At 37.6% G+C, this 26,575-nt stretch overlaps 1 protein-coding gene across 3 annotated transcripts in view; it reads right to left on the bottom strand.

Moving 5' to 3' along the window:
• Window positions 1-1,350: 1,350 nt before the first annotated feature.
• Window positions 1,351-26,575, bottom strand: part of LOC122066268 — a 36,543-nt gene continuing 11,318 nt past the window's right edge. The window contains exons 2-15 of one of the 3 annotated variants that reach the window (XM_042630090.1): window positions 21,413-21,809; window positions 21,153-21,330; window positions 20,884-21,023; window positions 19,656-20,808; window positions 19,461-19,561; window positions 19,121-19,265; window positions 16,152-16,220; window positions 16,014-16,059; window positions 15,534-15,913; window positions 15,263-15,342; window positions 14,999-15,134; window positions 3,517-3,721; window positions 3,100-3,182; window positions 1,351-1,867 (exon numbers count right to left, since the gene is read on the bottom strand). In XM_042630090.1, coding sequence (XP_042486024.1) covers window positions 1,733-1,867; window positions 3,100-3,182; window positions 3,517-3,721; window positions 14,999-15,134; window positions 15,263-15,342; window positions 15,534-15,913; window positions 16,014-16,059; window positions 16,152-16,220; window positions 19,121-19,265; window positions 19,461-19,561; window positions 19,656-20,808; window positions 20,884-21,023; window positions 21,153-21,330; window positions 21,413-21,809 — 3,248 coding nt within the window. In that variant the 3' untranslated portion in view covers window positions 1,351-1,732. Of the gene's footprint in view, window positions 1,868-3,099; window positions 3,183-3,516; window positions 3,722-14,998; window positions 15,152-15,262; window positions 15,343-15,533; window positions 15,914-16,013; window positions 16,060-16,151; window positions 16,221-19,120; window positions 19,266-19,460; window positions 19,562-19,655; window positions 20,809-20,883; window positions 21,024-21,152; window positions 21,331-21,412; window positions 21,810-26,575 lie in introns of those variants that run through there. The other 2 variants (XR_006136320.1, XR_006136321.1) reach the window with 2 other exon arrangements.

Here is a 26,575-nt window from a genome sequence, read left to right on the forward strand (position 1 = left end):
TTTTTGAGAGTTGAGAGGAATAAGGAAATTAATTTTTTAAAGGTATAAAATAAAATATTTTAGAAAGAGTGAGAGAAGATATCTCATAAGAAGGAGAGAGAGAGAGAGGATGAAAAGTAAAATGGTAAAGGAAGAGAGACAAATAAGGAGACTAATTTGATATTGAGCCACTCAATTTAATATTGAGACAAATAAGGAGATTATTTTTTTTTTATTGTAAAGAAAATAAAGAAATTATTTAAAAAAAAATAAAGGATAACGAAGAAAAAGGAAATTTTTAAAAAATGAAAAAAGTGATAATGAGAAAGTTAAGGTAATTTAATAAACAAGAAGGGTAAAATAGTTCAAAAAAATTAACCACAAAGCATGAGTACATGCTTTTGTATAATAGTATGATATATTTAAAAAAATAAAAAATAAAAAATAAAAAATAAAAAAAAATAAAAAGATAAAAAACTTATACCCAATTTATACGAAGTTTCTAACTTCATCAAATATAAAATTTTGTAATTGCTTTCAATATTTGATATTATTATGTTACACTTTATAATTTAATTGTGTGGAGGAACTAAAAGAGTTAGGGACAGACCTAAAATAATGATCGAAGAGTTGGTAAGGAAAGACATGCAAAAGGAAAGTCTAGATCTTAGTATAACATTAAATAGAGCTATTTGGAGGATAAAAATCCATGTTACAAATCGTATTTAGGTGGGATATCCTGAACATGTTGCTTTGATATGTTTCTTTTCTTTTTCATGCCCTTTTTCTTTCTTTTGCTTCTTATCTTGCACTATCACGGATCCATGTAGCTGACCCAATTTAGGTAGAAAAAGGCTTTGATGTTATTGTTGTACTGGACATATGAAAAAAAATGATCAATCAGGATTAACCTAGCCTTAACAAAAATCAGGGTCAATCCGACACAACCCAGCCAGATCAGGGTCAATTAAGCCCACGCTGGGTTGGCATGAACCAGGTAGGATTGAGTTTTGGTGACCTGAGGTTGGGCTGAGGTTGGTTCATTAATGGTCCAGTTGGAGCTGGCTCCATATCAGCCAAGACCAGACAGTAGTTCTTGACTGGCCACGCAATCAAGCCCATGGTCATCCATTGTCAAGTATTAAACATCTGGGTGAATATCGGATCTTATAATGATCAAGGACCCTAGTCCTTGGGCCTCGATGGATCATGTTGGATTTGGGGATTACGCCAAAAATAAAGTTCCATTTTGTAACCCATCTTGCTTTGTAAAAGTACACCTCTGAGCTCACATGCCCAAGGGGCTCCGGATTGTAAAAGGTATTAATGAAAGAAACACACCATGATCACCATCAAACCTCACAACAACTATTGTAACAAACCAATTGATTTCTATGCATTTCCTTCCTTTCCTTCCTTTATCTTTATTTGTTCCTTTTTTGATTGAAAACTCCCGAATAGAGGGGAATAACACAATTTTTCTTTTCTCAGCCAGAAACTCTCTTGGTTAGACTGAGACAGTCAGTCCAAACCAAGGAGAAAAAAAATGATTGGCAATTACAGGAAGGATGTAAAGATGCCAAACAAGAACTCATTCCAAAGCAAACTGTGAACCTGTAAGGACTATGTACAATGGGTACCATAAGCTGCATCTCGAATAGCATGATGAGCCTGCCCTGGGAAACCTTCATTCCACACCTCAGTGCAAACAAAAACATGGTAAAGCTCAAGTGGCAGACTAAAATAATTCCATCTAGTTCAACTGGAGCTGTCCAAACTTTTGCTTATCTTCGTGCAACTGCTTAATAGCACCATCAAGCTCTGGAAATGTCGATAACAGTAGCAGTTCAAGAAGGTCAAAAGCCAGCTGCTTCAGACAAACAGTAGACTGCAGACCAGGAAAAAAAAAGAAGCATAAGATAACAGTAATAAAATTCAAACGAGAAACGATCAAGAGAAGGTAGAGTGCTAGTTGCTTACAACAGTCATCAAAGGAACCAAAAAATAGATCACTAGAAAAAAAGACATGGATTGAGAACTGAATACAAGCAACTGTAAACAGATAGATAATAATCAAAATACCAACTAAGATATGGTAAATCTAGTCCTATGAATGCTGAGGTACATAGTCTGTATAGAGGCAGCAGCAGAAAGATTCAACTCAACAAGCTCTATCCCAACCATGCAGGAACAAAGCACAAATTTTCCCAAAGAGTTAATTCACAGAACAAATATTGGACATAAAATACATGTAGTCTAGCCCATCCATAACCTAACGATGATCATGATCGAGTGCCATGGTATGCCAAAATGTAACCACCCACCCCACCCCTCCCCTCCCCAAAAGAAAAGGAAGCAAATATATCTAAAGCAGATGATTTGGTTGGGCCATAAAATGCTAGTTCCCATGAATAAAGCCCCATGTCCAAGTATTTGAATGATAACCATCCTTGAAGCTACAGTCCACCCCAAAAGAAGAAAAAAGGAAATGAGTTTCTTGACCTCCATCTGGTTGGATGTAAAGTTGAAACGAAAACGGAAACTTTCCAGCTAACACTGACAGTGATTGCATAACTAACTCAAAAACTTAAAATGGTAACCATAAAAACCATAAAAAAAAATATAATAATAACAAATAAATAAAAAAAAACCAAAAACAAAAAAACAAAAACAAAACAAAAAAAAAAAAGCAAATTACTCAGATTATCGTCGAGTATGACAGTAATATTTCACTTTAATTTTCAACTACTACCTAAGATTTTATTATTTTCTTTTATGCTATTAGCTTTCCTGTTAAATTTTACATTCAACCAGATGGAGCCCAAGTCCAATCTAGCAGGAAAATGATCATCTAAAAAGCTCACAAGAACTTAACCAATAAAAATTGTTCTATTTAGAGATGCTATTGATTTAATCATTATAGCTGCAGCTGCTGCCAGTGTGGAAGTTTACAGGAGCAGAAGCAATGTCTTCGAAGTGGATAGACATACACACACATATCCCTACACACTCACATGGAAATTATAATCTACATATAGTTTTCGATATGAGAATTAAGAAACCTGATTCTGAAAATAAAAAGAAGACCACAAAGTTGTATGTCCCCAGTAACAAGTATACCTGAAGAAAGAAATAAAGATCCTTAGCACACTGTTCATATTCCTTACGACCAACTAGACCTACGAGAGCAGCTGGTGCCTTATCTGGATGCAAAGGAAAGGAGAGTTTAGAAATCTGAATAATAAAACAATAAGCATGGCATCTCCAAGTTTGAACAGGCATTAGATCACAGAAAATCAATCATTACTTCCAGAGACAGAATTAGGAATACAGAACTATGCTACCAGGGACATTTGATGCAAGGAAAAAAGTAATCAGCACATCAAAATCAAAAAGATGGAGATAGTAATTGATAGCTGTTTTAGTGGCAACACTACAATACCAACATCACATGAAGCAATTCTTGATAAAAGTATAAAGCATTGCCAGTAAGAAACAGGTAAATAGCAGGAAACTGAGTTGGACCACTGATCTTACCTATCATCAGTTCATAAACAAATTTAGCACGTCGAGCAGCTTCTTCTTGTTTCTGTTCATCGGTCAGCACACCCTCTTTCTTAGGGGAAGATATCTGAGGTTGCTGACTGTCGTGATGTGGAACCTGGGACTGAATTACAGATGGTGGTGGTGGTCTTCGATGCTTGGGATGTTTAGTGATGAAGATACCATCAGGCCAAAGGATCTACCCAAACATAAGAGATTAAGGTAAAATGAGAACAAGATGTGCAGTGTAACAAACATAAGAGATAAAATCAGGGTCAAATTATCCACTATGTTGTATTGATCTTGGCAGGTGGACCAATATCAAACATGAGGAAACACAGAGAACCCTTGGGGTTGAGTCTGACCCGCTCTTGGAGCCCCTTGATAGAGGACAGGAAGAGAGATGGTGATGGTTACTGTATCTTCGTTACTTTCATTTGTTGTTGTTTGACTTATCTACTTTTCATCAGTATTCTAATACCCCCGGGATTAGAGCACTGTAAATAATTTTTCCTAGCGCAAGAATAGGGTTGATTACTGTCAGCAAAGAAAATAAAACACCCCTTTTCTTTTATCAATCATATAATAAGAATAGGCAAGTAAGTGTACTTGCTTAGCTTATTATATGATGATTGAAGAACAAAGTGTTGTGTACCAGCCTCGGAGAAACCCTTCTTTGCCATAACGGGGTACCACACTCAACACTCCTTAAAAAGGTCAGCCCCGGATTCTTAGTTTAGTGTCCTTTAGATTCCTTGGGTTTAGGAGCTGTCCTTTTTTGGTGCACGCGACTCTCCATTAATATTTTAGATACAACAACAACAAACTCAGCCTTATCCCAACTTAATAGGGCCAGCTACATGGATCCATACCAAAAAAAAAAGAGGGGGGGAGGGGGTGGGGAAGGTTGAAAGATGAGATAAGAAAGATGAAAGTAGATAATGAGAGTACATTTATCAACATGAAAGAGTACATTTCAGAATGTGCTGCCAAAAATGTTTGTCTTAATCTGAACTCCTAATATCACATTTTAGTGCAAACTGCAATAAATGCCAATCTGTCATATCCGAGTAGCACTATGTATAAAATATTTTATTGGGTGAAAAAAATAATTCCAATAATCATTTACGGGCACCGAAGTACAGTTCAGTCAGAGCAATGTCATGTTGTTACTACTCTGAGTCTCACAGTTAGTCATGACAGTTAATTACAATGACTATATATGTTGTTTTTATTTCATTTTTGAAAATTTTTCCAGACTGGTACTTTTTTTTGGCAGTACTTCCAGACTATTACTCAAGATTACAATTTTCATCCCTTTTCATATTAATCTTATCCCATACGATTGCTTAAATTTTCCACATTTTTGGTCACATCCGGATTAATTGCAATGGCTCTCATGTTGATACTTCTCAGCACAGAACATAGAGAGCAATGTAAAGGAACCTCACCTAAAAGAAAAAGAAAAAAAAAAGTCGGGGGGATTTAAAATAGCATGAGAATGAAATGCTGATCGATCTTCTTTGAGAAAAAGAAACGGAAATTTTATCTTATTTCGTCAACTGCCTAACCTAGACAGCCATGGAGCAAATAAGGATAAATTAGAGCACTTATGTACAAGAAATGAGAAGTTTATCAAAATGTGAGACTACCATATGATGTTAATACTAGAGGTAGGATTCATAGGGTGCAAAACCAGGTTAGATCCAATCTCCCATTAGCACTCCCAAGGCCAGATTCAGATTGGATTTGTAAACCTGGATCCATAACAACAACAAACTCAACCTCATCCCAACTTAATGGGGTCGGCTACATGGATCAAAAAAAAAAAAAAAAAGAGAAGATGATGCAAAGATGAGAGATGATAGTAAGAGGAAAGAGGACCAGCCCAACAAGTCTGGAGATCTAAGCTAAATGGGGTCGGCTACATGGATCCTTGCCCTCCAATAGGTTCCATCCAAGGTCATACGTGGGACAAGACTGAGCCAATGCATATCATTCCTCACCACTTCGCCTATGGTCATTTTAGGCCTGTCCCTATGCCTTTAAGCTTCTTCAATTTGAATATGATCGCTCTTTTTTATTGGGGCATCCTTAGGCCTTCTTTGAACATGGCCAAACCACTTTAAACGGCTTTTGCAGAGCTTGTCATTGATTGTGGCAACTCCCACCTCAGCTCTGATGTGACCAATCCTTACTTTATCCTTCCTAGTTTTTCCACACATCCATCTTAACATCCTCATCTCAGCTATGCATAGCTTCTCTATATGGCACTTCTTAACTACCCAACATTCCACCACATACATCATAGTTGGACGCACAACAGTCCTATAGAATTTTTCCTTAAGCTTTAAAGGGCATGCTTCAAGGTTTCCACCGATACCATTGAAATTTCCCATGTTTTCACGGTATCCCAGGACTCTGATACCAAATACCATGTGACTTTTAAAAGTCACTGGTTTCGACCAAAATTCCCACATTTCGACCAAAATGTGGGAATTTCCTCGAAATATGGGAATTTTCAATTGGACCAAATGGGTCAACCTTTATATAACCTTCTCAAATGAGAAACCAAGCCTTCTTATTTCAAAATTTCGACCCTTTCCCCATATTTCTTCTCTATGAAGTGAGAAACTTGGAAAAACACTTAAGATTTTGCCCTTGTGCTATAAAATCTTCATTCTAAGCTTTGATCTTGCACAATCATAGCAAATCTACCTAAGGAAGGGAGCTTGGACCAAAAAAGTAAATCTCATCTCCCTAAACCTTGTGTGTCATCCTTCGAGAGCACCGGTTCATTTGGATATGGTGATGGGTATGGACAATAGGGTGGATCTTTAACTTCATTTGGACAGGAGGGTAGTTCAGGGGGTGGGTCATCTTTTGTTGACAATATCTTTGGATATCCATCCCAACCTTGTATGCCACATCCACATCCTATCACTATGATCTATGACTGAGCCACTCCCTAGGCTGGGATACCTAGCTAATGTTGATGATGCATCTTATAGATGGGTAGTGACGATTTAGTATGACTGAAATACCCTTAAGTAAGAGTCTTCTTGTTATCTCAGCGAAGGGGTTGTGTTTTGGCATTACCAACACACTTAGTGATGGAGGGCCTTAGGGAAGAAGGGAAAACCCAAAACAGTAGGGGAGAAGGGGGTCACACAGAAAACAAATTCAACTAATTCAAATAAATTCACTCTAAGTTTTCCATTGGTTACAACCTGTATATAGGGAAAATAGAGACATGAAATTAGAAACTATTTAGAAGTAGTATCCCGCCTAAACTAGGAAACAAGCATAAAAGAAAACTAGTGCAAGGAAGAAGTCCTAACTCCTATGTTCAAGTAAAAGCATGAAATAAAAGACTACTAGGAAACTACTACTTAGTTCCAACCCTTGTTGGACCAAAACCCTGGGCTGAACCGGTTCCTCTTGGCTCTTGGCTTCCAAAGCCGGTCATGCTGGTCCAACCAGGTAAGTGCAGCTGTATTTGCATCACTCAAGGTCTTAGGGCATTGTAAATGAACACCACCTAGAGTCAAACTCTATCATGTATGTGTGCTATGCAGTGTAGTGAGTGCAGTGTGTTATTAGTAGTTATTCTACTAAAGACTCTACACATTGGATCTCCAATCTTGACTTCTTGTGTACATGCTTTCCCGTATCTTCTCTTTGTCTTGCTCTCTTGACATCTTTCAATTCTTGATGCTTTAAGGTTTTTCATGATTGTCAGGAGATCTTCATGACTCCACATTAGATATCGTGAGGTCCAACACCTTACTTTAACGCCTTACTTTGTGGTCAATGTCATATTGAGGTTCTTTCCTTCACATATCACTTGGTAGATACTTATAAGAGATTAAATTTGTTTGTTATCATCAAAACCAATATGGAGTTAGAACTTCGGAGGCTAGTCTGCATCCCCAACAGTAGAGAGGTGCGTCTGAAGTGTTGTGTAACCGGCCCTTTAACAAGGTTCACAGTATCGGGTTCGACTAGGTTTCGACTGAAATTTCGAGGATACCGGGGAATTTTTCCCGGTATGGTGGAAACTTAGGTTTTGACCCCCAAACAGTGTTTTGTTTTGTCTGATTTTGTGTACATCCTATTTTAAACATTTCTAACACATTCACATCATTAATTTCATAAAAAAAAAAAAAAAAAAAAAAAAAACAAAGTCTTACTTGTGTGGTGAACCAAAGATTCAATAATCATTACGCTGACTTGTTGACTTAAATTCTGAAACTATACTACATAATGACTATATAGTCTACAATCTACATCAAAACATAAGACAATCCAAATGATACAAAATAAATAAAAATATTACATCATCAATAGTTATCTATCAACACTCAACAGTAGTGACTCAATTACTCAACACTCGAAAGTAATGACTCAATTCCAAGTAGTGTTTAGACGGTTCCAGACCAAACCAATAGAGACGAACTGACAACAACCAGACCCTGGCAATAACTACCGGATGCCTTCCGGTAAGAACCCCGGTTAGCCGAATGCCTACCGGATGGTCTGAGGCTGTCCAACGGCTATAATTTTTGAATTCCAACGGATTTATTCCACCCAACGGTCACATGATCTGGTAACTACCGGTACCGGTAGAGGAAAAATATATCCGTTAGCCATATTTCTTTCCCAAATTTGACTATACCCCTACCTAGTTTAGGACTGATAATCACCTATATAAAAACCCCACTTATGGCTTATCAAATTAACAATTAATTAAGCATTGATTATAATTATCAAAAGCTAAAAAGTGAGGACAAGCATTAACACATTGAGTTCTATCATTGAGAATATTCCAAAGCTAAAGAACTCAAGACAACTTACAAGTCTTCCATTACGATCTACATCTCTATGGGGAAGACATCTAAGGTGCATGCTAATTATTGCATATTCATATCACGCACCACAAGAGGTAACTCTTTATCATTCCACTTCTCTATTTCTATTTTACATTAAGTCTAGACTATTTTTAGGCTTGTATAAGGATCATCTTATCCTCAAAAGAGTTGTAAGGTCTCTCTTTACCTTGAAAGAGATTGTAAGGTGCCTCTCTACTTGAAAAAGAGATTGTACGGATTCTCTTATTCTGAAAAGATTCTATAAAGGTTTTCCTCCCTACCTACTATATTAAAAGGGAAGAGCTAATGGAATACCTTACAAGTGGAACTAGTAGGGAATGGACTAGACTCGGATTAAATCGAACCACTATAAACCTTGGTGTTGTGCGATTGTGTTCATTTTGTTTATTCTGCATTTTTTAATTCACAATCACATTTGGGATCATAGTTTTTAAGGTAGTAAGGCGACGAAGGCGTTTGAGGGTTTTTTCAGAGCGCTTTAGCGATAAGGCGGGTATAAAGCGTCGCCTTATGGACTAAAGCGTTCCTGTGTAATTTTTTTATAAATCCAATCAATTTGGCTCAAATCCTAGTTAAATCCTATTATTCATATGTTAAAAATAAATATTAAAGGTTCATATTCATACCAATGTAAGATATTCATCAAGAAAACAAATCAATAAAGTGAATAAACTAAGTTCATCTTCATCAATCAATCATTGTAACATATTAATATATAATATAAATACATAATTATGAAACAAAATTATAAATATAAAGAAAAAAAGACATAAAAAATACAAGTATTTATTATACTTACCTCTATGATGTCAAAATGAGTGCCTAAGCCCTAAGATCATCCACTATATTTCTACTCCTATCAAAGAAGAATGAAGCTCACCGCAGTCGGAGCAAAATGGTCACCTGGATCAGTGGTTCTTCCTTGTTCCTTGATTCCTTCTCAAAGCCATTTGTTAAAACCCTTGACAAAATCCAAACCCTGTTTGTAAATCGTGTTTTTGTTTTGTTTGTTTTGGTTATTTTTTTAGTAAAGCTGATCCCATACATCTCAAGTGTTAACAAAACCATACACCTACTAATAAAAAATCTATATTTGGAATCTTCATCAAGTAATTTTAAAATATGTTTAAAAAATAAAAAATAAAATAAAACCTATAGGTTTTGTTTTGTTGCAAGGGGAATGCAAAATTTTCATGTAAAGTGGAATTTTTTTCCTAGAAAAACTAAATTTATATGTTTGATTGCAAGGGAAATATATTTTACATGTGAAAAAATTTTCACTTAACCATTAAAATTTCCCTTTTTATTTCCCCACCAAAATAGGAAGAAAAAAAAAACCCTACTCATGATTTCTCCGACGCTTGCGACTCTCACCCCGCTTATGACTCTCAATGATCTCTCTCTCTCTCTCACGCGACTCAATTGGGTTTGTTTTGACCAAAAGACTTTGGGTTTGAGCTAGATAAAGCATTACTGACCTATTGGGTTAGTTTTGACTAAAAAACTTTTGGAATGGGCCTTTCAGTCGTTATCACTTGTGATCTATTACTATTTTCTTTGTGATCATCTTTTATATTATTTTACATATTTATTTATGCTGCATTCATTTGATATATAAAATGAAATGGTTTATTTTGGTTAGTGATAGAACATAGTATCTGATGACATTTGATTTGGTACAAACCATGAATGACCTGATTCACATAACCAATATAAATTTTGAGAAGCTGGGTGGGTTCTGGATTGAAAAGTACTCTCCCCCCCCCATTTCTTTTGAGTTTGGTTGGATTATTAGTTTTTTAAAATTTTACATCTATTTTACATAAATTTTACATCTAACCAAACAACTATGGTAAATTAATTTCACTTCACTTCTGTTGCAACCAAACGACTCGAAAGGGAAAAAAAATCGCTTCACTTCACTTCACTTCACTTCCCTTCCCATTTCCCTTGCAACCGAACGCAGCCATAAGACGCCACTTCACATAAGGCGGAGCACTGCCTTACCATCTCTAGACCGCATCAGCGCCAAGGCGCTGCGCCTTAAAAACTATGTTTGAGATCATTAATCGAAAAGTTTTAAAATTCACTAGTATAACCTATTCACCCCCCTAGGTTATTTCATCTACTTCATCCATCTCACTTTAATTCTCTGTGAAACATCATCCTCTATATCAACTTCTTTTTTTATGGTTGATCCCAGGTATCTAAAATAGTCATTTTACGGGATCTCTCTCCTCAATTTTCACCATTTCATTATCCATCATAGAGTGGCTAAAATTACACATCATATACTTTGTCTTCCATCTACTAATCTTAGAACCTCTTGTTTCTAAGTTGATCTCTATAGTTCCAACTTAGCGTTAATCCCTGCTTTGATCTCATCCACTAAGACAATATCATTAGCGAATAGCATACACCAAGGGACCTCGTCTAAAATGCTCTTGGTTAACTCATCTATGATAAGTGCAAACAGATAGGGGCTTAGGACTGATCCTTTATGTAACCCAATCACGAACCTGGATCCATAATCCCAAAATCTTACAACAACAACAACAACAACAACAAACTCAACCTTATTCCAACATAATGGGATCGGCTACATAAATCCATGCAAAACAAAGTAGGGAACATTGAGGTTCAAACAAAGAAGGGGGAATGAAGAGATGAAGAGATGAAGAGATGAGGGATGGCAAATGAGATGAGAAATGAAAAATGAAAAACGAAAAAATGGAAGTAAAAGGAAATAGCCATAGCCTAGCATGTTAGGAGAATCTAAGACAAATGGGGTCTATAACATGGATCCTTTCCCTCCAATAGGCTCTATCCGAGGTCATACTTGGGACAAGACCTCGACTATGCATGTAATTCCTCACAACTTCTCCTATGGTCATTTTAGGCCTGCCCCTAGCTCTTTTAGCTCCTTCAATCAGAATCATATCACTCCTCCTTAGTGGGGCATCTCAAGCCTCCGTTGAACATGAATACAAAGTTAGATTTGCATACATCCACTTAAAATTTGTCATATACATACATATCTAAGTCTTTGGGTTCACAGGATTTGAATCTGGATACAAAAAATTCAACCCAAACTGATGAAGAACCGGTGGGGGGAGGGAAGAAATCCCTTAGAAAACTCAAAGTTGCAACGGAGGGAGAGGAGTAGCACAAAGAAAGAGGTCGCAAGGAGATCACACGACCTTGCAAGTACCCATCCGGCACTAAACAATTCAATTCAATCAATTCTCAAAATTTGTCCAATAACTTGGGTACATACCTTTATATAATAAAAAATCAAATTAAGACTTTATAATTAAAATCTAAAACTGAAATAGAAACTCCTAATTACTTTCTAAATCCTAGACTAATAAAATAAAAACATAATAAAACTAAAATTGAAAAATTCTACTTGTCTAATAGCAACTAAATGGGGTCGGGTACATGGATCCGCGCTAGAGAAAAATAAAAAAAGAAAAAAAAAAAGAAAGAAAAGGGTAAAGGATAAAAGAAAAGAACCATAGCAAAGCAACAACTCCGGGACATCCCACCCAAAAGCGATCAGCAACATAGATCTTTGCCCTCCAAACAACTCTATTTGATGTCATACAAGGATCCAGCCCTAGCTTTTGCATACGAACTCTTCAATGGTCATTTTAGGCCTGCCATTAGCTATTTTAGCTCCTTCCATATGGGTCTGGTCACCCCCTCCTTAATGTAGGAGTAGATTACAACCAACTAACCCCCACAGTTTATAACCCCAAACAAGACAAATAGGACAAGGAAACAAAGAAATAAGACCCTCAAATAAACCCCCAATGATACAATACCAATATAGGAGTAAAACCAGCCCAAAACCTAACCCGATAGGAGAGAGAAAGACCTGCTATAGAGCTGGAGAGAGAGAGATGCGGCCAGGTCTGTAGAACTCCAATTGAGCTGCACTCTTGTGCGTAGGTAGGCCCTAGGGAGGGTACAAAAGCCTAAAAATTTGAGACTTATAATGGACGGTTGATGAAATATTTACCTTCTTGATTTTCAAACCTAGGAGAGAATCTGAAGATTTCTGCAGGTATAGCAACTGGGTGATTTGAATAGCTTCAAGAAGAGGATTAAGTAATCCTATCATGCCTTCTAAACAACTCTTAATAGCAGCTCCTTGATCAGATTCACAATAGAGGAGAAGAGAGAGATCGCATAAAGAAAAGGAGGGAGAGGAAGAAGAATCACACAGCCCTCAGGCTCTCAAACATTCAAACTCAATTCATCTTTTTCAAATCTGTCTAATTAGAGTAAATTAGCTCCCTATATAAAGAGGGCAAACTAGCAGTCATAACCTAATTAGGAGTTAGACTCCAAGCAGGATTAGACCTTACATAATAGGAGTTGGACTCCAAATAGGACTGACTAGATCTCTAACATGGAGTAGGACTGGAACTCCAACATAAAGTAACTAACTAGTCATTCACTAATAGGAAAACCTAAACTGACTCAAACTGAAATAATAAAGGAAATAGACTCAAAATAGGACTCTAACTAAACTAATGAATTAAATCCTGTTTTCCTACTTTCTACCCACTTTTTAGGCCCATTACAAAGAAAACCCGTGGGATCAAAGGGTCCAACACACACATAACCCAACTAAAGGCTTATTTGCAATAAAATAAGCCCATTAAGTGACTTATCTACATCACTCCTTAAAGGAGCATCCAAAGGTCTGCGTTGAACATGTCTGAACCACCTTAGGCAACATTCTCTGAGCTTGTCCTGAATCGTGGCAACTCCCAAATCGGCTCTAACCCGATCATTCCTCACTCTATCTCTCCTAGTTTTGCCACTGATCCATTTCAACATCCTCATCTCTGCTACACTCAACTTATCTATGAATTGCTTCTTGATTGCCCAACATTCTACCCCATACATCATAATCGGTCTTACAATTGTCCTATAGAATTCTCCTTTAAGATTTAGAGGTATGCATCGTTCACACAAGAATCACGATGCACCTCTCCACTTTATCCAACCTACTTTAATTCTGTGAAACACATCATTGTCTATCTCACCATCTTTGTTTATGATTGGCCAAATATCTGAAATAACTGCTTTGCGGGATCTTTCTCCTCAAGTTTCACCACATCATAATCCATCCTTAAATGGCTAAAGTTAGATACCTTATACTCCGTCTTCGTTCTACTTATCTTAAGAACCCTAGATTTCAAGGTAGATCTCCATAACAACCTATCGTTGATCTCAGCCATTGTCTCAGCCACTAGCCCAATATCATTCGGCGAAGAGCATACACCATAGAACCTCCCCTTGAATGTTCTTGGTTAAATCATTCATGATAAGCGTAAACAGATAAGGAGTTGAAGCGGATAACCCAATAGTAATTGGAAACTCATTGCCTTGACCTCCCACTGTTCTTACACTTGTCACCACGCCCTCATACACGCCTTTAATTATATGTACATATTTACTTGACAACCCTTTCTTTTCCAATACATGCCAGATAAGCTCTCTGGGGACTCTATCGTAGGCCTTTTCTATGTCAATAAATACCATATGGAGATCCTTCTTGCAGGTTCTAGACCTTTCCATAAGCCTTTTAAGAAGGTAAATCGCTTCCGTCATGGATCTCCCAGGTATAAAACCGAATTGGTTCCTTGAGATACTGATTTCTATTCTTAGGATAAGTTGTCAAACTTGTCTAATAGTTACCCCCAAAATAACCCAAAATAAAAGATTACATATGTTCTCAATTAAAATAACTCAATATTTCCTAAATAAAATAAATTTATCTCTTCCCCTTCTTTCTTAGGGTTGTAATCTTTCTCTCTTGGTAATGAATTTATTTATTCACTAAAAAAATTAAAAAAAAAAAAGTATCCTACTAGTCCCAAAAACTCCAATTGGACCCGGTTTGTCTTGGTCGAGATTGCCAGATGGGTCAACCTGCTTCAACCTAAATTCTGATTTCTGCATCACAAACCCAGTCCAAATTATAGATTGATCCAAACCCAAGACAAATAGACACAGTAGAGAATTTTGCATCTGACCCACTGCATTTTATGCCTTACACAGGGAAGAATTGGAAGATGAACAGTACCACAGATAAAGTTCTCTTTCAGCAAAAGGGAAACCAAGAACTGGAAAAAAAAAATGCAATAAAACAAAAAAATACCAAAACATCAGAAAGATGTATACATCCCAACTATTTGGTGTATATGAGTCCGATTTTACTATTACACTATTGAAGACAATAGTTTTGCAAGATAAGAAGCATTTTGTAGCCACTGATTAAAAAACAAAGAAGCTTTTCTTCCCTAATTCAACTGAAGTTATTTTTCACCTAATCCTTTACTTATTAATGCTTTGAACTTGTACTGTATATGTATGTACACACACACACACACACACACAGAGCATTGTGTCAGATCTGGAAGTGAAACTGTGAAAAGCACAGTAACATTCATCATTCAAAATCATTGATAAGAGTAGAAACATATTTGAGCAATGGTACATGTTGTTTTCAAATACTTGAATCTGCCATTGTTCCAGACATTCATATTTTTATTTTTTCAAGTCACCTGCTCAACCCGCTTGATTACTGAAGCAGTTACAGATCCCCTTCGCAGATGCTGGATTTTTTCAATTAGCCAATCATCAAAAGCATCACCCATCCCCAGCTGCAATACTTGTTTGGCAACCCAAAAAGCCTTCCTCCTGTAGTGTGAATGCAACTACAGTCAGGAAGAATAATCAACTCAATAATATTATATGGGGATGCCTGAAAGCTGAATCAACAATACAGAACAAACAGTCTCTATTTCTATTTTTGTCCACAGTGATACCTGATCCACCCACCTTCATGAAGCTGAAAGATGACATCCACCAAATCTAGTATTGGTACGCTCAGATTTGGTGGTACCCACTGCATTTAGAAAGATCACACACTCTAAAATCAATACAAAGCATGAGTAGGCTAGAAGTTGTAGCATCAAAACAGACACCAAAACAGAAAGCAGCCCAGCTCATGATCACGATAATGTTCCTTTTGAAAGGTGATTTAAGCCCAATGAAATAACAAGAAAAAGTACATTCAAACAACTGATCTGTGCATACCTCTGTAGGAAGTGTTGGATCGGTAGCAGCATCAAGAAGCACCTCAGACGTTCCCTGAGGATTAACACTTCCTCTTTCTTTTCGAGCAATTTCAGATTTTCTGGCATAACAATCACTTCTTTGCAACCTACTATCTGAGTTACTAACTGAAGCTTTCACAGGATTTTCATGTTCTTTACCAGTGATTTTATCTGGCAAAAATGATATGTTTCTTCTTCTCAATCCTGGATTTTCTGCTACAAGCTTCCGCTTTATCTGCAATGTGGTTTCCTTTCTGTTTGTGTTTAAGTGCTCCCTTCTGTACAATGAGGGATCATTTGCAGCACAGACCAGATTCTGAACCTTGGTACTTTTTTCATTTGACTTATTGTCAAGGTTAACTTCAAGATTCATGGATGAAAAATCATTAAAATGAACCAAGAAACTTAAGTGGAGCGGCAGAATAAGACAAAATGTATTCATAACTCTATCTAGACTCACCAGATAATGTTTCAATGATCGAAAGAGAATTTGAGAACATATACATCTGCACCACAAGAGTCCTATAGTAGTTAGGAGATTGTTTCAGAATGACAACAGATAACCAGAGTCGGAAAAATAAAGAAAAATGGATAAGACCTGAGAATCAACGCTAAGGAAATCCCAAACCTCTATCGAACCTGATATCGTTGGAAGCTGCAGTAGCCTCTGAGAAACAGCACAACATAAAGAGTTACAGAATGACTGAAAGCATATGGGAACGGGAAAATAACTAACATAAAAAAGAAGAATGAATCAATGTTATAGCATGCAGGGGCAAACCCCAACACCCCCTTCTCCCCACAGAAAAAAAGAAAAAAAAAAAGTTATTTTTAGGCCTCTAAGTAACAGCACATGTAAGAGTTATGGATTGCCTGGAAGCATATGGCAATGGCATTCTAAACTAACACAAAGAAGAAGGATGGACTATGGAGCACTGTTATAGCAAGGTGACAGCAAAAAAGCAAAAAATTCAATTTGGACTTTCAAGTTTCCAACCCTTGCCAAGAGGCAAGGCCGTCAGTGTGAACTATGCTTAGGTTGCCAGCGACTAAATTCCATGACAAAAATGCACAATTATTAAAACAACCTGACTAAATCTGACCTAAAATGACCCACAATAAACAAAATTTTCTATAGACGTAGATCCCAAAAACCACTTAAAGAATACATTGTGTTGTATGGATACATCATGAAATATGCAAAGCAGTGAATTTAGATCAACAATATATATATATATATATATATATCTAGGTATTGGCAAATTCAGATTGCAGAACAAGACAGGTATAAGACAGCTTTTGTTGTCCCATTCGGCCAGTACGAATGGAATGTTATGTCTTTTGGTCTTAAGAATGCTCCGTCTGAATTTCAAAACATTATGAATCAAGTTTTTAATCAGTATTCACAGTTTATAATTGTGTATATTGATGATGTCCTTATTTACTCCCAGGACATTTCTCAACATTGGAAACATCTAAATCTATTCTTCTCTGTTATTCGTCAAGCAGGACTTGCTGTCTTTGCAAAGAAAATAAAGTTATTCCAAACTAATGTTCGCTTCTTGGGACATTACATTTCATTTGGTTCAATCATTCCCATAGAACGAGCTATTCAGTTTGCTGATAAATTTCCTGATGAAATAACAGATAAGACTCAACTTCAAAGGTTTCTCGGTAGCCTAAATTACATCGCTGAGTTCTATAAGGATTTAGCAATGGAAGCCAAACCTTTGTTTAGCAGGTTAAAACAACAACCTGAACTATGGACAAATGTTCATACTGACTCTGTCCGAAAAATCAAGCTTAAAGCTAAGGAACTTCCGCGCTTAAGTCTAGCAAGACCAGATTGTTTTAAAATTGTTGAGACTGATGCATCCAAATTCAGATATGGCAGTAACTTGAAGCAAAAATGTCCTAACATTCCTAAGAAAATTTTAGTACGTTTTACTTCTGGTACTTGGAATTCTACTCAACAATAAAGAAGGAGATTCTTTCACTCGTTTTGTGTATAACTAAATTTAAAAATTATCTTCTTAACTAACAATTTTTTGTTCGAGTAGACTGTAAAGCGGCTAAAGATATCCTTCAGAAAGATGTGAAGAATTTGGCTTCAAAACAGATCTTTGCTCAATGGCAGTCGCTACTTTCTATTTTTTATTTTAGTATTGAATTTATTCAAGGTAATACTAATAGTTTGCCTGATTTCTTAACCCGAGAATTCTTGCAGGGCTCCTAAGCAAAAGGCAATCATCCTTGCCTCTCCAAATAAAGACGTTGCCTCATCTTCCTCTAGGCAACTTCAAGAAAACCCCATGCCTATTTCATCTCAGTCTCCATCTCCTGCAACAACCTTAAAGGCTGTTAATAACTCTCTTTTCATAGAAACAAACTTTATCCCAGTTATGCCCATTGAAACTATCCATCTCCGTCACACCCCCTCTGAAATTGCTACAATCTACCTTCGTGACCATCTTCACCCATCTACTGGTGATAAAACCCGATATTTCTATGAAAGGATACTTGAAGAAACTCAAAGTGCTCAAATTCAGCACTGCTATAGAAGTGCTCATATCCGGGCTTATTCGAAGCTCAATATATTACACATCATCAAAGATCGTGAATGGGGTTCTTCGCCCTCATTCAAACGAGAATTTCATGATGTTACCGGCCTTAAACTTAGGTCATACGATTATGCTGACTATGTTAAAGCTTGGGACATGATATTCTTATACCAGAATGATCATGAAACCCATTCCTGGTTCGTGAAGTTTCGGCTTCAACGCACCTTATCAGGTGTGCCAAACTGGTTTCTTCAATGGTTTTACACATGGGGACCACCTCCATCAGAGTTCCTCCCAACGGCTCTTCAGCAGTCAGTCACCAAATTCAAGGAATTCAATCAACCTTTGGATTCCTGGGCTCTCTCCGTCCAATTCTTTATATTATACAAAGTACCCTGGATTCTTCAATGGAAATACCAAATGACTACTGATGAATTCGAAGAATGGAACTATGTTTCCCATTTAGAATGTCATGTTTCGGTCACATGGTGGGATAAATTTGACATTTCTCCATTAATTGGTTCAAGGTTTGTGCCTAAACGAGGCATTGGTTCAGATCTGCCTATAGCTCCTTCGTCCTCAACGGCAGCCCAGACGCCCTTTTTTAACATGTTCCAAGCTGATGACACTCGTTTTTAACTGATGAGTAGATCCAAGAGCGGATTCTCACGGCTATCGGGTTTAATATTTACCCCGATAATCCTGCCCCATCATCATCCTCTTCATCAATTTTTCCTCCTTCTGATGACGGTAGCCAATGCGCTCAGCGACCTGATTACTAAGGTCAAATAAATAAAATTAAAAAAATTAAAAAAAAAAAAAACCGGGAGGGAAAAGAGGTCCCACTGCATCCTAACTCTATATATATATATAATGAGGCAGAAAATATTCTATTTAGTGTGAGTCCGGTACCAAGAATCTGTAGCTGTTGTGGCACTTTCAAACAACAGGAACCATAATATAAATAGAAAATAAAAAATAAAAAAACCAAAATTACATGTATCACCTTTAAATATTCGTCAAGCAGTTTACACCGTTCTTGAACAACATAGATTTCTAAACCTGTTGATAAAAAGTGTTTGGGAGGCAAATTAAGATTATACTGTGGAAATTCTTTCAAACGCCGATGCAGCTCCTCAAAATGACGAAACCTATAGAAACAGCCGCATAAATTAATAAATCTGTTTAAAATGATGGTAGTAAAACCTTGCCAACTAGCAGCAGTATAACACATCAAATTCTACCTGTTAATGACATGTAACCGATATGACACAGGAAATGATAAAACTGGACAATATAAAGCACTAATAGTGAAATCAGAAAGTTGCATGCAAAGAATTGAGCACCTTCTTTTGATGGACCAACTGTTATTATTTGCATCGGTAACAGAAATGGAATAGACAGCAAATGTTATAGAACCGCTCTTCACAATATTGGCACCCAATACCTGCAATAGCAAATGAATTTACACCTTCTACATTCAATTTTATATTGAAACACAAATAGTAAGATGTTCAAACAAATAGGAAATATGGCATTACCTCACATCTCAACTTAAAGAATGAGTCTGTCAACAAGGATTTTTCCAGGGAGTTGGATGAATTAAAAGCTTCGGTTATAGAAATAGATGGAGCAGATGAAGGGGCAGCTGCTCCACTGTGAACTCTACCCCAGCTTTCCAGTTCAGGATCATCACTAGAATCCTCAGCTTTTGCATCTTCCTTAGATGAATTTAATATGTCCTGTCCATCTCCCGAACGGAAAGTTGTTCGCTCAACCTCTTGCCAGGTGTTCACCTTCTGATTGCTTAATCTGCTCCTTTTCCTGCCTGACTGGATTTTAGATAATCTTGGGTGATGAAGACGCCCTTTACCAGTCTTCCTCACCATATGACGTCCAGAATTTTCAAGCGGATGGTGTCTGTAAGAACCAGCAGCACTTCTATTGTTTTTACTATCCCAAACTTTGGTCTCAGGAGAATCGAGACCAGTCACTGTGCCTTTTTCATCTTCTTCAGTATAAGAGCTACTACTCTCTGATTCAACCTCCTCCGAAAGCATCTGATCATGTTCATGTTCATGTTCATGTTCATGCACATCTTGATAGGCTGTGGTTTGAGGGTGAATTGCTTTGTTTCCATCAGTACGGGCATGTAAATGTTCTGCCACAGATTGATTATCATGTGGAGAGAGACTTGTGTTCCTCTGGGAAATATCAAACTTGGTAGTTCCATTCTTCAACCGGTGCTCAGATGTCAGCTTTGACTGATCAAATGTATCAGGAATCCCTGCAGCCAAATTTTCTGTCATGTGTTTAGCCAACTGATTTGCACCTTCTTTATTTTTGTAGTTTTGTCCTTCCTTTCTATCACTGTTTAGGAAATCCAAGGGTAAAGAACCCCAAGAGTGAGAAGATTGAGTATCAATAGACAGCAATGGATCCTTTGAATGAGATGTTCCATTCATTTTTTCTTTCACAGATTCACCAGAGGCAGTTCTAGAGTGCTCCAGCTTAAACTGCATAAGTTCAACACCTGTAACAGATTGATCTTGGAATCCTGCGAAATGATCAGATGAAATCCTTGAAGGCCCATTTGGCTTCGGATGGGATGCATCCTGTGTCGAAGTAGTGACCCCTTTATCAGCCTTCTTGGTAATAGAAAGAACCAAAGACTCAATTCTTTCATTAATAAACCTGACAGGAGAATTGAAGAGAAAATGGGTAAAGCAATTGAAAACCAAGAATGTACACAAACATAAAGAACACTACCTTGGACTAGCCAAGTTCAAGACTGGCCTCATCACTGAACAAGCAAGAAGCTCTCTGACAACATAACGGAAGAAAGAGCACTGCAGATCTTCAGGCTTGAAACTAAGCAAGATGAGTCCATCCATCAAATGCTGCAAAACCTATGTAAAGACAGAATATGAACATCACCACAACAAGGGTGGTCAACATAAGATGAAATCCTTTTATCCTTGTGGAGGCACACTGAATTAGTAACGACTAACGAGTAGGAAATAAATTAAGAAGAAAACCTTATGCTCAGCTTTTGCAGAAAATAAAGCAGGATGCAACTTGTTTTCAGCAGCCAGAACTTGCTTTAGTTCCAGATCCCGACGATCAATTGTTAGCTCTTGCAACTGTTGCCTGACAATCTTGGCTTGACTTGTGCGAAAAATCTTTAAGTGAGTGCAAATAAGATTGGTAACATCCCTGCATCATACCAGATTAATAAGGATCCTCATAAACTCAATTCTGGAGTGAAATCAGATCAAGATCTGAGCATGAATATAACCTGATAAGAAGATCGATGAGATTTATATCCCTCACACGACATGAAACTTCTCCAAGGACACTATTTATTATTTGCACCAGTTCCTCTGGACCATTTCTATCAGGCGTTAAGCGAGAGTACCAGAGATCTGTCACCCACTCAGAAACTAGATGTCTAGTGAACTGATCTATTGCTGCTTCAACAACAGGGGAATTCACCTTCTTTCTCCAGTTGGACTTTTCAAGGGAAACTTTTGGAACTTCAGGAGGCTTCTTTCGAAAAAGTTTATTGGATGAGGATAGTTTATCACTGTGAGCTGCAGCTCTTCTTCTTGACTCAATTTCAATTGATATATAGCTGAGGAGTACAATTAAGGATGCAGCAGCAGGCATATTGACCCAAACAGAAGAGCTGGTCACTGAAAATACAATAGAAACACATAAGTTGTAATTAATAACTTCAAAGCCCCAGGTTTCTTTTTTTTTTTCTTGGGGAGGGGGGGGGGGAGAGTGGGTTTCGGGGAGGCGGTAGGGAGGAGGGACAAGAAAATAGACACATTTCTCACAAGTAGAACCAACAAGAGAAATGCTAGGGCTACACCCTGTAAGGGCTTATAGGTACCCTCAATATATTTTACAGGGCTGGTAGCACTAGCATTCTTCTCCTCTAACAACAAACACCAGGTCCACAGCACATATTATACATAGAGACAAACATTACTCTAGCATTGTCTTCCATTATTTGTTGACATTGGAAAATCACCGTGTTGCAGAAAGTTTACCTTGAACTACAGTTTTATTGATATTAACATCCATCAAGCATAATTGATGATAAGGAGCAGACTAGAAAATATAAGTTTCGTGGTCTTTCAAATGATGAAATCTCTCTAAGGTGTTCTAGGTGCAAATAATATCAACCATGTAGAAACTTAGCTGGCACTCAGCTTAGGTGGGTATGTTGTTCATGCCAGCATCTACTCATGCCGTAAGTAGCAATGTAGCATCGTAGATTCCCCTAGCCACATACATGTACACAGTTGTGCTGATTCAAAAGTAAACCCTTTAAGAGGAATATACAAGGAAAAAGCCTGGACAACCCAGTTGAAGTGCGCTAATTTGTACCATGTGGATAATTCAGATACTATGCTATGTCCCTATCTATACACAGTCTGGTTGGCCCACATCACCCCCTCTACATTTCTCAAACCATAAGAGTGGTTAAGAAAAGGGCTCCTTGACAAACCATCAAAAGGACATTTTTCCTATTTATCACTGATGATTAGCCAACCATGATAGAATTAAATGGAAATGATAATGTTCCAGATGCAGATGCAAACGGTTACAAATTCAAACTTACACCAGTGATCGTTGATGGAACTTCAAAGGTGCATCCTACACAGGACCTGTTTGTAGCCCCAGTATATAGAATCTGTAAAAGAATTCTTCTACCATCATGTATATTCCTTTTATTGGGCCATACAAAATAGATATTGATGGCATTCACTTGTGGGGATAAAAGGAAGGGGATACAAGGGAGAGGGGAAGGTGAAGGCAGGATGCAATCCCAGCTCTATGCTACCACAAGTGATATGTGCACGGGTGGTGGGAGGAAAGAAAATATAAAGAGAAAAAGTAAGTACATAGAGATAAAGATAAAATAGGGAAATAATAGAGCATGGCTTTACTGATGAAGTCTGACTCTTTTGGCCTTATCGAGGAGGCCGCCTCCTACTCGTTAGAGCATCCATTTTTCACCCCAAAGTCTTCCTCTTTCATTACATGCTTCACCTATAAATAAGGATACAAATATGGATAACTACTATTTAGTTATCAAACAACCCCATTCCCCAACTTAGCTCCATTACTAGCCACACCCGATAACTACTTAAACACATATAACATAACTATTTAGCCACTTAAACAACTATAAAACTCCATAACTACACCCATAACTACTCCCTCCCGATTATGCACATAACAATCCATCCCCCCTAAGTTTTGGTCTTGTTCTTAAGACCAATTATACGAAACGCTGTTTCAACCGGTTGATGCAGATTAATTACCAAACTAGACTTGTTTTATTAGGAAGAAGCCTAGGGTTGGGTTGTATATGTGTTGGGCCTTCAGTCCATGTGGTTTGGAGTATATTGGGCCACTTTTATAGGTCTAAAAGAGGGGCTCTACGATTGAGTATGGGATTACTAGTTAGTTTCCTTTTTAGTTGGGCTTTGATGGGGTTAGTTAGTTTCTAATTTCAGTATTTCTTATTTCCAGTTTTAGTAACTAAAGGACTTTCTATTTTGTAAGTTTCTATTTTCAGTTTTAGTAACTAGGTGAGTTTCTAATTTTTAGTTTCCTATTTCAGTTTTTGGAAACTAAAGTTAGTTTCTATTTTATGTAACCCCCCCATCATTATTATAAATAAAGGAGAACTCTCATTAGTAGAGCTACGATTTTTATAAAAGAAAAAAGATGCTGCTGCTGCCGCTGGTCTCTGTTGAGGCTTCCCTTATGTTTGATCAAGGTCTCGGGCTTGGTGTTTGATCCAAGCGACCCCTTGTGGCAAGAAGTCCAGGAGGTCTCTCAAGTTTTATTATTCTTTTTCTCAACTAATCAAAGTGTTATTCTCAGAGATCTATTGCTGTTACAATCAGGTATTTCTCTTTTCTCACTTCAGATCTGTCCAAAGGATAGCCTTTTCTGGGTGAAACTGTCGACCTCTGTCCAGCACTGATTGCTGGTCACTTTTGTCTGATATTTAAACCTAAGGTTCTGCTGGCAAGAAGGAGAACTCGATCCAGATTTGGGAGCAATCTGACCTCAGATTGCTGAGTTATCATATTTCTCTCTATTTTCGTCTTTTAGTGACCTGCAAATTCTGGTATTACAATCGGTAGACTTGTTACTAGCTGTTGGTAGTTTTCTGGACTGCTATTACACTATTCTATTGATCTGAACCTGGTTGGACACCTATTCTGCTCCTGGTTTAATTCTAAAGGATTACTGTTGACTGGAATTCTGTTAACCTTATTTTTTTTGGATCGATATTCTGCTGGGCTGGTAGATAACATTCTGATTTCTGTTCTATTGTTGGGATTGGACTGTTGTTCTTTGGTTTAAAATTTCCTACAGTTTGGGTCTAGTTTGACTTGTCAAATCTAGTCCTACATTAAGTGGTATCAAAGCATGGCTGAGAACAACACTCCCACTTTAGTTTCTCTTATGGAGATGCTACAGAATATGAGAACTAAGATGAAGGCTGAACAGCAAGCTTTGCAGACTGAACTGAATGTAAGGTTGTTGACTATGGAGACCCAATCACAACAACATACACGTGCTTCTCATACACCACCTGAGGTGGAAGCCCCATTGAATGTAATTGCTCAGTTGGCTAACAGGAGACCTATCCCTAATCTGAGACCACCACAGAGGGTTCCTGTAGAGCAACCTACTTTTGAAGAACGCATAAGGGAATACTTTGAGACTGAACGTCCTGTACAGCAGAGGTACTCCAGAGACTCACAGAAGGTTAAGCTTGACTTGAAGGAGTTTGATGGGAGACATGACCCCCAACTGTTCTATGATTGGGTAGTGGCTTTGGATGACTATTTTGACTATTATGACTTACCTGAGGAACGGAAGATGAAACTAGCTCGTGCTAAGCTAGTGGAGGTTGCTCGTGATTGGTGGAGGACTAATGAACGAGAGTTGGAAGACCATGGTAGAGAGCCTACCATTTGGGAGGAGATGAAGCTTGAGCTATCTGACAAATACTTGCCACGCAACTTCAGAGCTCGCATACAAGACCAACTGATTTCTCTTCGTCAAGGGACTATGACTGTTGCAGAGTACATGAACAGGTTTGATGCACTTTATTCTCGCACAAGCATAAGGGAGAATGAGGGGCAACTACTATCTCGGTTTCGACTGGGATTGCGAGCTGAAATCAATAGGGGAATTGCTATTATTGATATATACTCAGTGAGGGATTGCTTTAACAAGGCCCTATGAGCAGAGGAGTTTATAGCACAGTTAGGTAGAAGGTTTGGTTATCAAGCTAGAGAGATCATGAAGAATTTTTCTGCCACTAAACCTGATAGTTCAACACCCCCAAAGGCTACCTTTCTTCCACGGGCTGATTACAAAGGAAAAACACCTATGACAGGTAACAACAAAGTACAGTGTTTTCATTGCCAAGAGGTAGGACACTTTGCTAATTCTTGCCCACATAAGCAGAGAGTTAATGTAGTGGCTGAAATTAAAGAACCCAATGGGGAAGATGAGTCAACTCTTTATCCATACCCCTTGGAGGATGATGATGATGATGATGACGGTAGGTATGACTATGACCAAGAAGATACTAATGGTGATGACACTTATTGCATTCATGTGATTAATAATGTCTTCGTGGATGAAACCATGGAAGAAGACTCCACTAAAGGATTCTACATTGAAGAGAGCATATTAGACAAAACTAAAGCTGTGGAAGATGAGGTAGTGATTGAATGCACTCCACAATAAGTCTTTGGGATTCATGATGAAAAGGAGGAGCTTGTTCCTCCTACCCTTGATGAGAAGGCTACCAACATTGATGACTCTATTCATACAACATTCACAGTTGGTATTGATTCAACGATCGAGCATATAGAATTTGTTATGCCATCATGGTTCTTCGAAGAGAAAGCTCCACGCCTTGAAAACTACCTCCTAAAGTCTACAAGCAACCTGAATTTTGTTTGGGAATGGTCAAAACTGCTAATCACATGTTCCCCCCTCATCACTGCAAAATTCGAGGACGAATTTTTTCAAGATGGGGAGAGTTGATGCAGATTAATTACCAAACTAAGCTTATTTTATTAGGAATAAGCATAGGGTTGGGTTGTATATGTGATGGGCCTTCAGTCCATGTCGTTTTGAGTGTATTGGGCCACTTTTATGGGTCTAAAATGGGGACTCTAAGATTGAGTACGGGATTACTAGTTAGTTTCCTTTTTTCTTTAGTTTCCTTTTTAGTTGGGTTTGATGGGGCTAGTTAGTTTCTAATTTCAGTACTTATTTCCTAGTTTCTATTTCCAGTTTTAGTAACTAAAGGACTTTCTATTTTGTAAGTTTCTATTTTCAGTTTTAGTAACTAGGTGAGTTTCTAATTTTTAGTTTCCTATTTCAGTTTCCTATTTCAGTTTTT

This window comes from Macadamia integrifolia, chromosome 2 (genome assembly GCF_013358625.1).
Source record: "Macadamia integrifolia cultivar HAES 741 chromosome 2, SCU_Mint_v3, whole genome shotgun sequence".
Classification (NCBI taxonomy): domain Eukaryota; kingdom Viridiplantae; phylum Streptophyta; class Magnoliopsida; order Proteales; family Proteaceae; genus Macadamia; species Macadamia integrifolia.